Here is a 14,789-nt window from a genome sequence, read left to right on the forward strand (position 1 = left end):
CAATGTTACCAGGACTTTATTCTTTTCCCTGGCCAAGTCACCTTCTACCACGCGGATATTAGCATTGTCTGGTAAACACTCAGGGAAACTACGACTTGCTTAAAGTGTTTGTTACCGTGGATGATGCCGCGACACTCGGGGGTCACTCCTGCAGGGCTGTTGGTTATTTCTGGTGGGCGGACGGCACGTGGGGACATCCCAGAGCGGCAGCCAGCCTGCAGTGTCCGCACCCTCTCTAAGCCTGAAGGCTGCCCCAGCCCTGTGCCCCGCGCCTGGCAAAGCCAGGAGCGAGCCGCCACGGCCACCCAGGGCGCCCGCCCTGCCCCCTGATGTGGAACCCCGGAGTAGTCCGGCCGATCTTGGCAAGTGTTATTAGGTCTTCGCAGATCACACAGATGGAGCCCAGAAGGCGTGATCTGTAAAAAAGCTTTTGTCCAGAGACATCGATCACCCTGTGGCGGTACCTGAGGCAGGGAGTAGGGCCCAGGCCTCGGTGGAGCCGGCCAGCCTGGCCATGGCGTCAGGAGTTCCTGATACGGTCCCCCCCCGAAAACATCCAACCGAGAGGGTGGGAGCATCTCTGCGCGCTCTATGGTGCTGGCAGCAGCCAGGGACTCGGGGGGCGCCTCGCCGCCTCCCTCCTCTGTTCTGAGGGGCTGGACACAGCAGAGCCAGACAGGCCAAGTCGGGGTGGGGAACAGGCAAAAGCGGGGCCCATAAGAGGAGCTGCCCAGCTTCCGGAGGCCCCATCCAAGGCCCAGGCTGGTCCCCGGGACCAGAGGGTGATCCAGCCATGCCAGGAAGGAGCAGCCCCAGCACAGGCCTGTGGAGGCCTGGGTGGGGGGGACCGACCGGCACCCCACATGTAGACCCAGGGTGGCTGCTCCCCAGGCCTCTTGCCCAGTAGGGCCCGTGCTTTGGTCACGTCTACCTCGAAAGCCCTGGAGCAGCTACAAACCCACAGGCCACGCGGGCAGGGCTATGGGTGAGCAGCGCGGCTTCCTGAAGACCCGGTTAAACGTGTTTCTCTCGACGTCAGAACCGATGACCTCACGTGGTGTCACCATGAAACCATACACCAGACAAGGATTAAAACTAGGGCAGCTCCTTCAGCACTGGGAGATCTGGGGCTGGTCTGGGGGCCGGGAGCTTGCGTCCAACACAAGCCCCCCCGCCCCCCAGCCTTGGGAAGTGGAAAGTGCTGAGCCAGCTCCAGCGGCCAGACCGCAGCTCCCCCGACACCCAGAGGAATGGGGGGCAGCACAGAGGCCTGGGCAGTCCTCACCGCACAAAACGGGATCCTGGTGCCACCAGAGAGGCTCAGCCTGGGTGGCCAGGGACAGGCAGAGGGGAGGGGCCGGCCGGCAGTGCGCAGGAAGACCACAGGGGCCAAGACCCACACCAGGACCCCCACGGCCGACTCACTTGGACCAGCTCTCCGTGCTAAGCTCACATGAAATTCTCAGTGAGTACCTGATGGCCCTGAGCTCCCCCGCTCCGTCCCAAGGAAAGCAAATGGCCTGGGGGCTGGGAGGTCGACCCCTCCCCCAGAGCTGACACTCTGCAGGGCTGATTCTCGGGGGCCTCCAACAATCCCACTGGGTCAGGTTGGGGTGTCTGAAAGTCACTCTCCAGGGCTGTCACAGAGGCGGGGTCCCTGGAGGCCTGAGGAATCCAGCCATCTCCAAGGACACCTGGGCGGTCTAGAGGCGGCGGCGTCCACTGGCGGGCGGGAAGCCATCTCACTTCCTGTAGGACAGGTCAGGTCAAGGCTCAGGTTCCAGCAAAGGGCTGGTCAGCAGCCAGTATCCCGCCCGCCACCCTGTCCACGGCTCCTCACCGGCTGCCACAGAGAAAGAGCAGGTTGTGCATGGCTGGGACAGTGGAGCCGGCATTCTGGCCCGTGACGAGGTGGCGGTCCAGCACCACGTGCACGGCATCAGGCTCACTGGCTGCAGGAAGTCCCAAGGGCGCGGGCCTCAGACAGGGTCACAGGCCAGGCACGCCCTGACAACCAGCCCCCATTCCCTCCCAGGGGCCCCCAGAGCTCCAGGCAGCCTGCCCAGGTCTGAGCCGCAGCCCCTGGCCAGTGTCCCCCACCCCCGGCTCACCACTGAAGCTGGCGCCCGCGTCCTTCACAAAGTCCTCCACGATGAGGGGCAGGCGGGCAAAGCCAGGCGCCCTGACGAGCTCATACACGGAGGGCTGTGGGGGATAGGGGTTCCCGCCCCCACGTAAGGGCACCATGGCCTCCACGGTCGCCCCTCCCCTAGCATCAGGGCTAGTAAGCGAGCCTGGCAGGTGGCCTCAGGGCCGAGGCCCCCAGTGGGCAATGGGCAGAACAGCAGGGCACAGAGCCCCAGGAGGGGGGTGGTGTGGCTACAGCTGCCCCATGGTGCCCCTGCAGCTCTCCTCCCCCCGCCGGCCTGCCCCCTGCACCACCCGCCAGGCTGGCCCCATGCAGCCCACGTCCTCGCAGTTTAGACCCTCCCTCTGGCCCCCTGTCCAGCTAGGTCTTTCTCCCTAACTCCAGGCCCTGCACCCAAACTTCCTGGCCCCGAAGGGTGTCGTGCACATGACATGCACAAAAGTCACGTCTCAACCCGACCCCAGCTCCTTCCCAGTTACCCCAAAGTTGCCTCCTACCCTATCAAGAGCCCCAGCTGTGCTTCCCTCCCCACATCCAGAGCACGGGCCGTGCCTTGGGGCCATCCTGGATATCAGCAGGGGAGGGGAGGGGAGAGCACAACTGTCAGCCTGGTGCCAGCATTCTCCGTGATCCCGGTCTGGGCAAGTGACCGTCACCCTGCCAGAGGGGACAGTCCCTGAGCTTTCAAGCACGTATGCAGGTCTCTGACGCCTGTCTACAGCCTGGGACCCTCCCTTGCACGGCACTCACCCCTGTGACGCTGTAGCCTTGGAAGACCCAGGATCGGTCCTCGTTGGTAGCACAGCACAGGGCTGCGACGCCGTGGCCAACCGCACAGATGGGCTCTGAAAGCACGGGCAGGGCTGAGGCCCTGGACACCACCGGGGCCGCTGCCCCTCTCCCGACACCTCCCGCCTCAGAGCTCCCTCCCCATACAGTCGGCTCCAGGACTAGGCTTGCTTCACAGCCGTTGCAAATCTTTGGTGGCCGAAACACAGACACAAGCAGTCGTGAGGGTGTGGCAGGCCCAGCGGCCAAGCCCTGGAGCGCACCACACCCACAGACCCTGGCGTGACCTGCAGTGTTGCCAACGTCCCAGCACACAGCCTGCACCGCACGCGGGCAGCCCGTCCGTGAACACCCTCCCGTCGCTCCTCCTGTCCTTCCACTGCCCCTGCGGTGCCCCGGCCCTACCATTCCCACGGTGGCGGCGGCGGCCGGGAACAATGACTCTCTGTCCAGACCGTGCTGGGAACGGAGGCCCTGTTCCCACTAACAAAGGACACTGTGTGGAGCCCCTGGGTTTCTGTCCATTGGTCCCTAATGAGCATCTTGTCCCCGTCCCGCCAACATGCCCGGCACAGCCCTAAGTCAGGCCCAGGCAGCACGCCACATCTCCACAGCCCCTGCTGGCCTCAAACCCTGAAGCCCACGAAGAACAAGCCAGCATGTTGCCCACCCACCTCAGAGGGAGTTGGGGGGTGGGCAGCCACCAGCCCCCACGGGAGGCAGGCAGAGCGCACCCGGGGGCAGCGACCTGAGGGGCGCCCCACCTCGAATGTGTGCACCCGTGCCCTCCAGGTCCCAAATCAGAGGCTCTTCATATCTGCCCTGTCTGGGCCCTGAAACATCCCCTCTGGCCTCTCCTGGCTGCTGGTTGAGCCCCATTTCTCATGAACCTACAAAGCCCCTATCCACACCCCAGTCCCACAGGTCACTTACTGCTCTCTGAGCGGAAATGCTGGAGAATGCGGGCCAGGGAGCCACTGCTGGCCAGGTCGGCCAGCGCCCCGGGACAGCTGGGAATCAGGAGGGCGTGGTACCTGGCACCTGCAGGGAGATCACAGGCAGGTCAGTTAGAGAGAGCAAGGTTGCTGGCTGGGACCAGCCCCCCACGAAGACCAGCCAGTTGCCATCATTTGTCATTTCTCCCCACACGGGCTAAGGCTCCCGAGACCCACAAGCCAACCCTGCCTTTTCTGTGTCTCCCTGTGCAGCCACCTCTCTCCCCTAGACAGAGAACTCTGGGCCCAGGATTTGGGACTGGACGCTGCCCTGGACGGTCACAGCACTTCGTGGCAAGCCCTGAGTGCATCAGAAGCAGAAGGGAACGCTCTGGAGACCACAAACCCACCTGGAACCCCCACAACCCAAAGCCCCAAGGTCTCAGCACCCTGGGCCCCTCACCATCAATGGACTCCAGCTTGGCAGGGCTGGCATATGCCTTGAGGCGGAAATCCTGCACCCAGCGAGCATTGCTCTCATTCACGTCCACGAAGTCCATGGTCTTCCCCTGTAAGAGCACCAGAGGCTGCAGGCCAGGGGCGGACACCCCACTGTTGGCTCACGGGGGCCTGAAATGCTGACAAGAGCTTGGGCACAGCCCAGCCCCCTCACCTAGCCGTGCCACAACCCACCCCCAGCTGCCCCCTGCGGGCCTCTGTCTCCCACCTATAAAGTGGAGCTACTGTCCCCTTGGGGAATGACAACACAAGCAAAGTGACCAACATGTAACCCATCGCTGCCATGACCTCCAGGTGCCACGCCAGAGAACTCCTGGTGGAAGGTCTGTGCCACCCTTGCTCCTATATGCAGGTGCTGACCCATGATGAAAGGTCTCCCTTGCCACAAGTGGGGCCAGAGCCCAGGAAACAGGGACCTGAGCTTGATGATGCCACCAGGGACCTAACCCTCAGCCCTGCCACCTCTCTTGGGGTCACACCAGCCTCAGGCTCCCTGCTCCTCCCAGGGAGTGACAGCACTCTTCCAAGCCTCGCCCCCAAAAACATACAGACCCCATGAGTCTGGCTGACTCACCCCAGGGGTGGCCACCTGCAGGTTGAAGGTGGCGCTGGCCAGCGAGAAACAGTGGAGGAAGGACTGGGCAGACACACCTGCAACATGAACACAGCTCTAAAAAGGCCACTGCTGGGCTCTGTGGGCAGGAAGGGGGGCTGCAGGGCACAACTGTCCTCGTTCCAGCCTGGAGTCTGCCCTCACCCAAGGCCCACCTCACCGTCCCGGGGCAGCAGCCCCAGCCCACAGGCCCCACCCCCCGCAGGACGGGCTCTCTCCCCAGGCTGGCCACTACAAGCCTCTCCAGAAGGCAAACCCAAGTGCAAGGTCCCCCCACTCACTCACTGAACCACCAGTGACCAAGCCCACTCCCACCCCCAGCATTCAGCCAGGGAGAGGCCACAGTGAGCAAGGTCTGTGTCCTCAGATGTGGGGCTACGGAAAGTGTCAGCAAGAACATGGGTGCATCCCGCCCCGCCCCCCATCCCCACCAGCGGGCCCCACCCTCATCCCCGCTTTAGGACACTTGGCCTCTGCTCACAAGGCTCCTGGACCCTGCCCCCATCCCCAGTGCTGCTCACAGCCCTCTTCTGCCCATTTCCAGTCCAAAAGATTCCTAGTTGTTGGGGGCTGTGGCCCCACCAAGGATATCTGCTTCTAAACAGGCTCGGTGTGCATCCCTCCACTTTTATGTTAATCCTGGACCCAATTCCTAAACCTCATCTTCATCTTTATTCACCCTCACGTGTTAATGGGTATTGCACAGACTGCATGCATTGAGCAAAGACAGCACACCCACAAATCATCCCCCAGACTTTGCCTGATTCTGCCCTCAGTTCCTTCAACACGGCTTCACCCCTCCTCAAAGGTCTCTGGAGGGCCCCCTCTTGCCTACAGTGCCCTAGTGGCCTTTTCAGAGCTGTGTCCCCTCCCCAGGGCACAGCCACGTCAGTCGACCCCTCTTCATCCTTACCCCACTCCAACCAGCCACCTCTGGTAACCCCAGCCCGCCTCTCCAGGACTGAGCCCCACTCCTGATGGCTCCTTCCACCCACACTGGGCACAGCGCTTAGGGCCCCCGGGGCTCAGCACACAGTGACTCCTCGACCTGCAATCCTCCCTCCCTTGTCCACTTGGGAGGCTAGAGTTCAAGGAGACCAGGCTCCAGAACCAGACCCCAGGTCCCAGCCCTGGGTTCTCCACTATGTGACCCTGGGCTCATCACTTCCCTCAGACAAAAGAAAGCACAGGAGAGGACCTGGAAAGTGCTCAGGGCAGTCAGGTGCCTTCCAGCTCGTCGTTCATCCCCTCCCCGCTGGCCCTGAGCGAGAATCTGCGCCAGTAAGGCAGACCCCACCACCAGCCGTGCTGCCCTGCCGCAGCCCCACGCCAAGCTCTCCCGGGACACACCTCACACGGCAGGACTGAGGGGTTCTCTGCCACTGCACATCTCCGCCCCCAGAACAGTCCCTTCTCCAACCCCTCAGCCCCCTGGCCACAGGCTCACGGCCCACCTGCTCGGCAAGGCCCATGGTCCCACCCGCTGGCCGCCTAACCCCCAGGCGCGCCGGAACCCAGGCCGTCCCCCGCAGCTCCTCGGACAGCCCGCCGCCCCTCACCACACCCTAGCCTGCCCGCCCTGAACAGCAAGCCCCGGCACGTGACGCACGGAGGCCCCCAAACTCCAGCACCTCATGCCCCCGAGGCGGCACCCGGGGGCGCCAGCCCGGGACCCGCTCTCCTCCCACAGAAACGCCGGGCTCCGGGTCCCCCCTGCAGTAGGCCAGGGCCCCCGCGCTCCGGTGTGGCCTGGGGACCCGGGCCAGGCCAGGGGCACCGGCAGCGCTCCCTTCCCAAGGAGGGGCTTCCACCTGCTTCCCTGAAGCGGCGCAAGAGCGAACCGCTCGGGGTCGGCGGGCCTGCCCGCCGGCGCCGCTGGACGCCAGCCGGTCCTCGCGAGCCTCACCCTCTGCGGCGCCGCTGGCCACGAGGAGGCAGGCAGGCCGGCTCGAGAGTCGCTCGGACGCCATGGGCTCCACCAAACCGGCGCGTCCTGCGCGTGCGCGAAGTATGGTGCGTGTGTGCGCGCGGGGGGCGGGGCCAGGAAACGCTGGTCACGTGCCGCGACGTCTGGAGGCGGGGCCGCGAGCGGGGCCGCCCGTAAGCGCGGTCTCTTCCCCTGCCCTGCCCCCGGCCCGGCCAGCTCGGTGGGCGGTGCCGGGGGACGGCGCCGGGGGGCGGGGGGTCGTGCAGGCGGGGCTCGGAGCTTGGCCCCGGGGCCGCGGGAGGGAGCGCGGGCCGGCTTCCTCAGCCTGACGCCTCAGCATCCCTGAGCAGACCCCCGGCCCGGCCCCTGGTCGCAGTCAGGAACACGGTGCCTTCCCCTTTCCCTCGTCCCTTGGGACAGGAGCGTGAACCAGGAGAGAGGACTCCTGCCCGTGGACGTGGGTCCCTCCCTGTGGATGGAGGTCCCTCCCTGTAGTTAAGGGCCTCCTCCCAGCGGGCAAGGGTCCCTTCCCGTGGATGATGGTCCCTGCCTCGTGGACTTGGACATTTAACCCTCGATCACTGAGTCCCCCCTGCCCAGTGGGACTCATGTCCTGGGGGTGGGGGCTCCGAACATGGATGCATAGAAGGTGCCAGCAGTTTGTTAGTGAGTGAGAAGAATGGGCCACCTAACAGGGAGAGGAGGTGGGGGGGTGAGAGCTCAGAGGGGAAATGGGGGAACACATCTAAGGAGGAAAAGACTTTAAGGAGGACACTCCCCTGGGGCAGAAAGGGCGGGCCTGCAGCGGTTGGTCCTTGTGCCTGCAGGGGTGGGAGTCCAGAGACCAGGGAGGGGTCTGCAGGTGTCTGCACCATGCGGGGGCAGGAGGGATGGGTTCTGCCTCACCAGGATGATTGCGGGGAGACAGAGGCATCCAGGGTCACGGGGGCTCAGCTGAGTCCCTGGAAGAATATGGGTGTCACTTCCTGAGGTGATTCTGGGTGCTGTTGGGCCGAGCTGCATTTGGAGCAGTTTCCATTGATTGTGTGGGAGGCAGTCAGGTGGATAGACATGTGGGTCACAGACTGTCAGGTGCCCTCTAAGGCCTGGGCAAGAGAGAAGGGAGGCTGGGAGAGGGCCTTGGGCACAAGCTGGTGGTGAAGAGGGATAGCCCCTGCCCTTGGCCCCCACAGGCCACCTTCCAGGACCCCCTGCTTCCAGGGAGGAAGGGCAAGCAGTAGGGTTCCCTCAAAGTCCTGCCAGCCTCTGGTCTGACTAGGGAAACCTGTGTCATGGATAAGAAACGCCAAAGTGGGGCGCCTGGGTGGCTCAGTCGGTTGAGCGGCTGCCTTCGGCTCAGGTCGTGGTCCCAGGGTCCTGGGATCGAGCCCCGCATTGGGCTCCCTGCTCGGCGGGGAGCTTGCTTCTCCCTCTCCCTCTGCCTGCCTCTCTGCCTACTTGTTCTCTCTCTGTATCTCTCTGCCAAATAAATAAATAAAATCTTTCAAAAAAAAAAAAAAAAAGAAATGCCAAAGTGGTCGGAGTGAGGCCAAGGTGCCTCTCCTGGGCATGCCTGCCTCCACAACCACTGTCTCTGTCCTCTGCCAACGAGGCCCCATGCTCCCACCGCTCCTGACTACCTGCATGCGACCCTCAACCTCGGCAGGGCCCTCCCGTCATGAGTGAAGCAGGAGCTAGGGGCTCCTGGCATGGGCAGGGCCTCAGGACAGGGGACAGGAGCTGTGTGGATGGGTGGGGGACTTTGGATGGAGGCCCACAGGCCCAAGGTCAGACCATAGGCTAGGCCTCGCCACAGGAAGAGCTTTCTGGGTGTAGGGCGGGCCCCCCACATGCATATTTGTGGGACCAGGGGCTGGAGATGCCAGACCACAGCGAGGGCCATGAGATCCTCCTGCTGGACCAGTGCCCCCTACACCACCCCAGGGCAGCCCTAACACTTACCTCCTCCTGCATCACAGATGTCATTAAGCCACGCTGGTCTTCTCTGTCACTAAGAGGATAGACGAGGTAGCCTGGCTGTGGCACTGTGCATCGAGGCTGATGCGTTTGTGCACGTGCATGTGGGAGCGTGTGTGCACAAGTGTGCCCCTGTGCCCACAGGTGGTGTGCACCCCACTGTACACTTGGGTCCTTGCAGGACGCCTGCCGGATGAAACCACCTGCCTGAGCAGAAGCAGACCCTCTAGCCCAGGTCCCCTGTGTGCACATAATCCTGCACGTGTCCAGGCCAGTATGTGTGGGCGTGTCAGTGGCTCCCAGCACAGGCAAGCCTGTAAGGATCCCTCATGGCATTTGGAGTTGGGGGGGCAGCCTGCATGGGGGCAGGTGTGGTGATATGAGGCCTTAGTCTGGGTCTGGCAGTGGCCTGCGTCTCTGTGTGTGCCCCTGTGGACAGTGAAGACTTGGACAAGATGATGCTGGAGGCCCTGCCATGGTGACTGGGGTTAGCCCTCAGTGGGGGTACCCCCAGGTGAGATTGTGGTCCTTTGCCCTCTACACCCACACAGTCATGCTGGATCATCGACCCCCTTCCTGAATGGGTTCCCATTCCCGTGGGTCAGCCCCTTGCCCCTTATACTCCCTCACGCCCAACAGGTGAGAAGGGGGATGCTACTCAGGCCCTGCCTTGGGCATGACCGGGGCTGCTGCAGGGGATCAACTGGCAGCTAGCTCTTCCTCCCAGGGCAGAGCACAGGAGAGTCTCAGGGGACAGAGGGTCTGCAGCCAGTGGCCCATGTCTGATGACTGTCTCCTGGGAAGGATCCAGGCCTGGGGGAGAAGGGTCTCCCACTTTGAGCCCTGTGGTGGGAGCAACGCCCCCTCCATCCCCAGGCCCTCCCTAGGCCCTTGCCAGAGTCACAGGTGAGGTCCTGAGATGTGGGGCTCATGGGCGTGGAGTTCTAGGGCATCATCTACAAGCTGTTCAGGTGCGCATCATCCAATAGTGACTGCTTGGGTGGGGGAGGGAGGATTGGGGGAGGGGGCTTGGGGACCGGGCACAGGGGCTCTGCTGCCATGGAGTGATGGCCTTGAACCTGGGGTTTTGCCTTTGTTCAGGGACCCTGAAACACAAGGTGCAGGGGGTCCCATGACATGTTGTCATGCACCAATCAGAAGGTTTCACTGTTTCATTCCTGTGTCTGAAAATTGCTCCAGATGGAGCAAGGATGGATGGCGGGGGGGGGGTGTTCCTGGGGGCCTTTGCAGCAGGCGGGCCCACCAAAGCCTCAGGACCCCCAGGCTCCCATGCTTCCTTCCTTTCCAGAGTGTGCCTGAGCTGTTCCCTGGCTTGCTACTCCTCCACCTGCTACTCTTCCCTCTGAAATGCTGGAGCTCTTCTTTGTCTGGCAAACTCCTAACTGTCCTTCAAAGCCATGGGCACCAGAGGTACCAGAGGCACAATTTGCCCTCAGAAAGGCACTCCCTTTCTGAGAACCCCCTAAACTCACAGAGCTGCCGTGAGTGTCCCCCCCCCCCGATTAGGGCAGCCTGATCACTGCGTGGACCTCAGACAGGAGACTTGGGACTGGGCTCTCTCTCAGGACCGCCGGCCAGGTGACCCATGTCCTGGGCCCCAGATGCATCCCTCCTCCCAGCAGGGCTCAGGGTTCAGGCTCTTCTTTGTCTGAGGCCGGGCTGGGTGGGATCTGGAGACTTAGACACCAAGCACTTGTGAGTCATGCAGACCCTGAACCGGACGGCAGAGAGTGGCCGCCCCTAAGGGCATGGGCTGCTGAGGCCAGGGCAGTGGGCTGGGAGCACAGGGTCCCTTCGCCTTCATCACGTGGGACACTGGCAGTAGTTGAGAGGGTGGGAGCTGCTGCTTCCATGTCCCTCCCAGGCTGGCAGGGTGTGAGCCGAAGATGTCAGCCAAGCGGGCAGGCAGTTTGGTGGCCTGGAGTGGGGTTTTGCGACTGGGGGCGGGCTGCACCCTGCCCAGGATGTGAGGACCGGGTTGCATGGGTAGATGGGAGGATCCAGAGGAGTGTCTGAAGGGGGTTCCCCTCAAACACACCTCCGGGTACCACTGTGCTGGGTGGGGGGCGACAGCCTTTCTTCCCTATGGCAGGGATGGGTCCCAGCGATGCCAGCATGACACCCTCTGCAACAGCACAGGGGGTGAGCTGCTCTCCTGCCAGGACAGTTGTCCCCTGTGCTGAGGCTGGCAGGTGGTGGACATTCTGTCCACCAACCCTCTGACAGCCCTCAGCAGCCCTCCCTGCACCGGAGACACTGGACAGAGAGGTCCGGGCACGCCAGGACAGCCACCGGGACACAGGGAGCCTCTGTCTGTCCGGCCCGGGGACCAGGTGTGAGGTCAGGGAGCCACAGGGCCGGGGCTGTGGGGGGCTGAAGACCAGCAGTCAGAGAGGACTGACCCACAGCAGCTGGGTTAAGGCTCGGGAGCAGAGTTGCCTGTCACGCATGCCTTCTGTGGGGTATTGATCACTCTGCCCCAGTGGAGGAAGAAAGGTTCCAGAGGACCCCACTTAGCCCCATGCCCATCTCTGGGGAGAAGGACAGGGTCTGGAGACAGTGGCCAGCTCCACTCCCTGGTCACACCAAGAATGCATTCCAGGACGGGAGTCCCCAAAGAAGAGTTTCCCACTCTTGGGGGAGGGAAGGAGTGCTAGAGAGAAAAACAAAGTGGGCCCCCCCACGCACACATCTTCCGCATCCTTATAACCTGGCCACCCGGGCCCTACGAAGCCCACCTGTGGCACAATGTGGTGTGGGCTGGTGATAGGAAGACCTCAGGTGCTGGCACAAAGGCTGAGAGCCCAGGTCTCTGGGGAGTCCCTGTGGTGCCCTGGGGCGGCAGGGTCTCCCTCTGACAGTGCCCCGCCGGTGGACACAACTGTCCCAAGAGATGATGCTCCCACCTGCGTTTTCCTGTTTTCCTGGTGGCCTGGGAAGTTGGATTTAGATTTATAGTATGTACTTTTTTCATTTTTTTAATTTATTTTTTTTTAAAGATTTTATTTATTTATTAGAGAGAGAGAATGAGAGATAGAGAGCACAAGAGGGAAGAGGGTCAGAGGGAGAAGCAGACTCCCCGCCGAGCAGGGAGCCCGATGTGGGACTCGATCCCGGGACTCCAGGATCATGACCTGAGCCGAAGGCAGTCGCCTAACCAACTGAGCCACCCAGGCGCCCTATAGTATGTACTTTTTTTAAAAAAGATTTTTTAAGTAATCTCTACACCCAACACGGGGCTTGAACTTACAACCCCAAGATCAAGTCATGTGCTCTACCAGCTGAGCCAACCAGGCACCCCTGTTGTATGTACATTTATACACTGAATACTTTATATAGCTGGTATTTTTTAAGACCTTAAAAGTAGTTCTGTAATAACAATAATTTAAACCAGCCCCGGGGGACGTTTGGGTGGCTCAGTCCGTGAAGCGTCTGCCTTCGGCTCGGGTCATGATCCCGGGGTCCTGGGATTGAGGCCCGTGTTGGGCTCCCTGCTCAACGGGAGGCCTGCTTCTCCCTCTGCCTCTACCCCTGCTCCTCCCTGCTCGTGCTCGCTCATCTCCCTCGTGCTCCCTGTCACTATCTTTGACTCTCTGTCTCAAAACAAAACAAAACAAAAAAACAGCCCTGGACATCCCTAAGAGTTTGCTTCATTTTGGAAAGGTCCCTGCATTACTCAAGTTTAGGGACACAATGAGACAGAAGCTGAGCGTCAGAACCCCACATGGGGCCCAGGGACCTCAGCTACCCTAGTCCTACAGTCTAGGGAGGGGATTCCAGGAACTGAGTATCTGTGCGAAATTAGAAATAAAGAAACAGGAGCTCATCACCAAGGGCTACCGCAAAGCTACACGGACAGGCAGTGGTGTTAGCCGACCCAGGCTCAGAACAGGCCTGGCTGGGCTGAGAAGTGAGAGGCAAGGCAGCAGCCTCAGGCTGGCAGGAACCATCCTCCTGTGCTCCATCGGATCTTCTGGTGGAAAAGAAGTCACATTGGATCTCCAGCTCACTCCACGCTCAAAACCTAAGGTCCACAGATAGATTGAAACATGCCCTTTACTAAACATGAGCAAATGCCAAGAGTATTAGCCTGGAGTAAGGAAGAGTACCCTTCCTCCTAACCGAGATCCCAAGGCGTATATGGTAAGGGGAACAGGAGTTACGTGTGATAAACTCGGACTTTAGAACTTCTGTGCTCAGGAGACAGAGAAAAAGGGAAGCCAGCCACTGAGCAAAGATGTTTGCAGTTCGGCAAAGGCTCGGTAGGCAAAACATGTAGAGAAGTCCTCCAAATAAATGAGAAGAAGGCATTCTGTCCAACAGAAAAACAGACAAATAGCACCAACAGGAAAAATCACAGAAGGCAAGACCCAAATGGCCAAGAACTTTGTGAAAAGAAGTACATTAGATCCGTGCAAAGAGAAACAACCAGAAGAGGCCAGTTTGCCTCAGTTGGACGAGCAAAATCTAGTGTTTCACCCTGCCCTGTGTCACCATGGTGAGGGGAGCAGGGCCCTCACGGCCAACCCCCAGGCTCCAGCCGGAGCAGCTGGGTTTAAGATGCACCCACCGCGCGGCCTAGCAATCCAGCTGCCGGAGTGTACCCAAGAGAAGGGGCTGCAGGGGCTTGAGGAGACACGAGCGCATCCCCGCTCACAGCAGTGTTAACTCACAGCAGCGGAAAGGTGGAAGCAGCCCAAGCGTCATCGACGGGCGAGCGGATAAACGTGGTCCGTCCACACACCGGACCGTCACTCAGCCTGAACACGGGGGGACACGCTGACACCTGCCACAGTGTGGGTGGACCTGGGGGACGTGATGCTGAGTGAGACAGGCCAGACGCAGAGGGACAAATACTGCAGGATTGCCCCCACATGAGGTCCTTAGAGTCTCCAGATTCACAGGGAACAGAGAGTGGACGGTGGGCGCCGGGGGAGGGATGGGGGTCAGTGACTCGGGGGGACAGAGAGTGGACGGTGGGCGTGGGGGGAGGGAAGGGGGTCGGTGACTCGGGGACAGAGAGTGGACGGTGGGCGCCGGGGGAGGGATGGGGGTCGGTGACTCGGGGACAGAGAGTGGACGGTGGGCACCGGGGCCGGGGGAGGGATGGGGGTCGGTGTCTCACAGGGACGGTTTCCATTTGGGAAGTTGTAAAGTCCTGGAGACCGTTGGTAAGGGCGGCTGCACAAATGAATGTGCTTAGTGGTCCTGAACTGTGCATTCGATATAGCTAAGGTGGTAAATTTTATGTTACGTGTATTTTACCACAATAAAACAAAAGAAAGATATGCATGCCGTATACACACATCCCACCCCAGAGACACCAGGCACCAGGCGCGTTACAAGGATTTTCATCACTGCTCTATTTGGAAACAAGATCAGCATCCTATGAATTGATGAACATGAGGGGCAATTTCGGGTGGGGTATCCACGTCGAGGGGCCAAGCCCTGGACTTCTGGTTGAAGATGACAGAGCTCGTGCTCACGGTGCAAGCCACAGAATGGGGAAAGGGGAGAGGGACCCCGCACAGCCAGAGGGCAGCAGCCCTGGCCCCTGTGCGGCAGGGGGCTGGAGGCTGGACCTCTGGGCCGTGTCTGCCCTGCTCCACAGCCCCCCACCCTGTGTGGCCGGCTCTGGCCAGGTGGCTCAAGGACTCTGAGGAGCCGGGTGTGTGTTTGGGGGCGGGGGAGTCAGGAGGCAGTTCCAGGACTCTGAGGACGGGCGTGCCTGGGCGAGGATGTCAGGTCTGTTTTGGATGTTTTCACTCCAAGGAAGTTCTCCGGACTTGCCTAGGCCTGATATGCGGGTACAGGGACCGGGTGTGCCACTCTGGGAGGGTGGGTACCAGGAAAAGAAGG

General features: G+C 61.4%; 1 protein-coding gene across 2 annotated transcripts; it reads right to left on the reverse strand.

Annotated features, from left to right (window-relative positions):
* GATD1 (glutamine amidotransferase class 1 domain containing 1) lies at window positions 1–6,999 on the reverse strand. 2 transcript variants are annotated; one of them, XM_028094204.2, is made up of 8 exons: window positions 6,912–6,999; window positions 4,967–5,043; window positions 4,337–4,442; window positions 3,872–3,979; window positions 2,900–2,994; window positions 2,112–2,205; window positions 1,841–1,952; window positions 1–1,749 (listed from the first exon to the last, which is right to left on the reverse strand). In XM_028094204.2, exons 1-8 carry the CDS (start codon window positions 6,973–6,975, stop codon window positions 1,743–1,745), a joined length of 663 nt encoding a protein of 220 aa, XP_027950005.1. In that variant the 5' UTR covers window positions 6,976–6,999; the 3' UTR covers window positions 1–1,742. The 2 variants fall into 2 exon arrangements, with proteins under 2 accessions (XP_027950005.1, XP_027950006.1); XM_028094205.2 differs by lacking the exon at window positions 1–1,749 and having other exon boundaries at window positions 1,837–1,952.
* Between the last annotated feature and the right edge of the window lie 7,790 nt (window positions 7,000–14,789).

Source organism: Eumetopias jubatus, unplaced genomic scaffold (assembly GCF_037043125.1).
Source record: "Eumetopias jubatus isolate StellerSeaLion01/CBP00866 unplaced genomic scaffold, mEumJub1_p1.0 scaffold_13, whole genome shotgun sequence".
Taxonomy (NCBI): domain Eukaryota; kingdom Metazoa; phylum Chordata; class Mammalia; order Carnivora; family Otariidae; genus Eumetopias; species Eumetopias jubatus.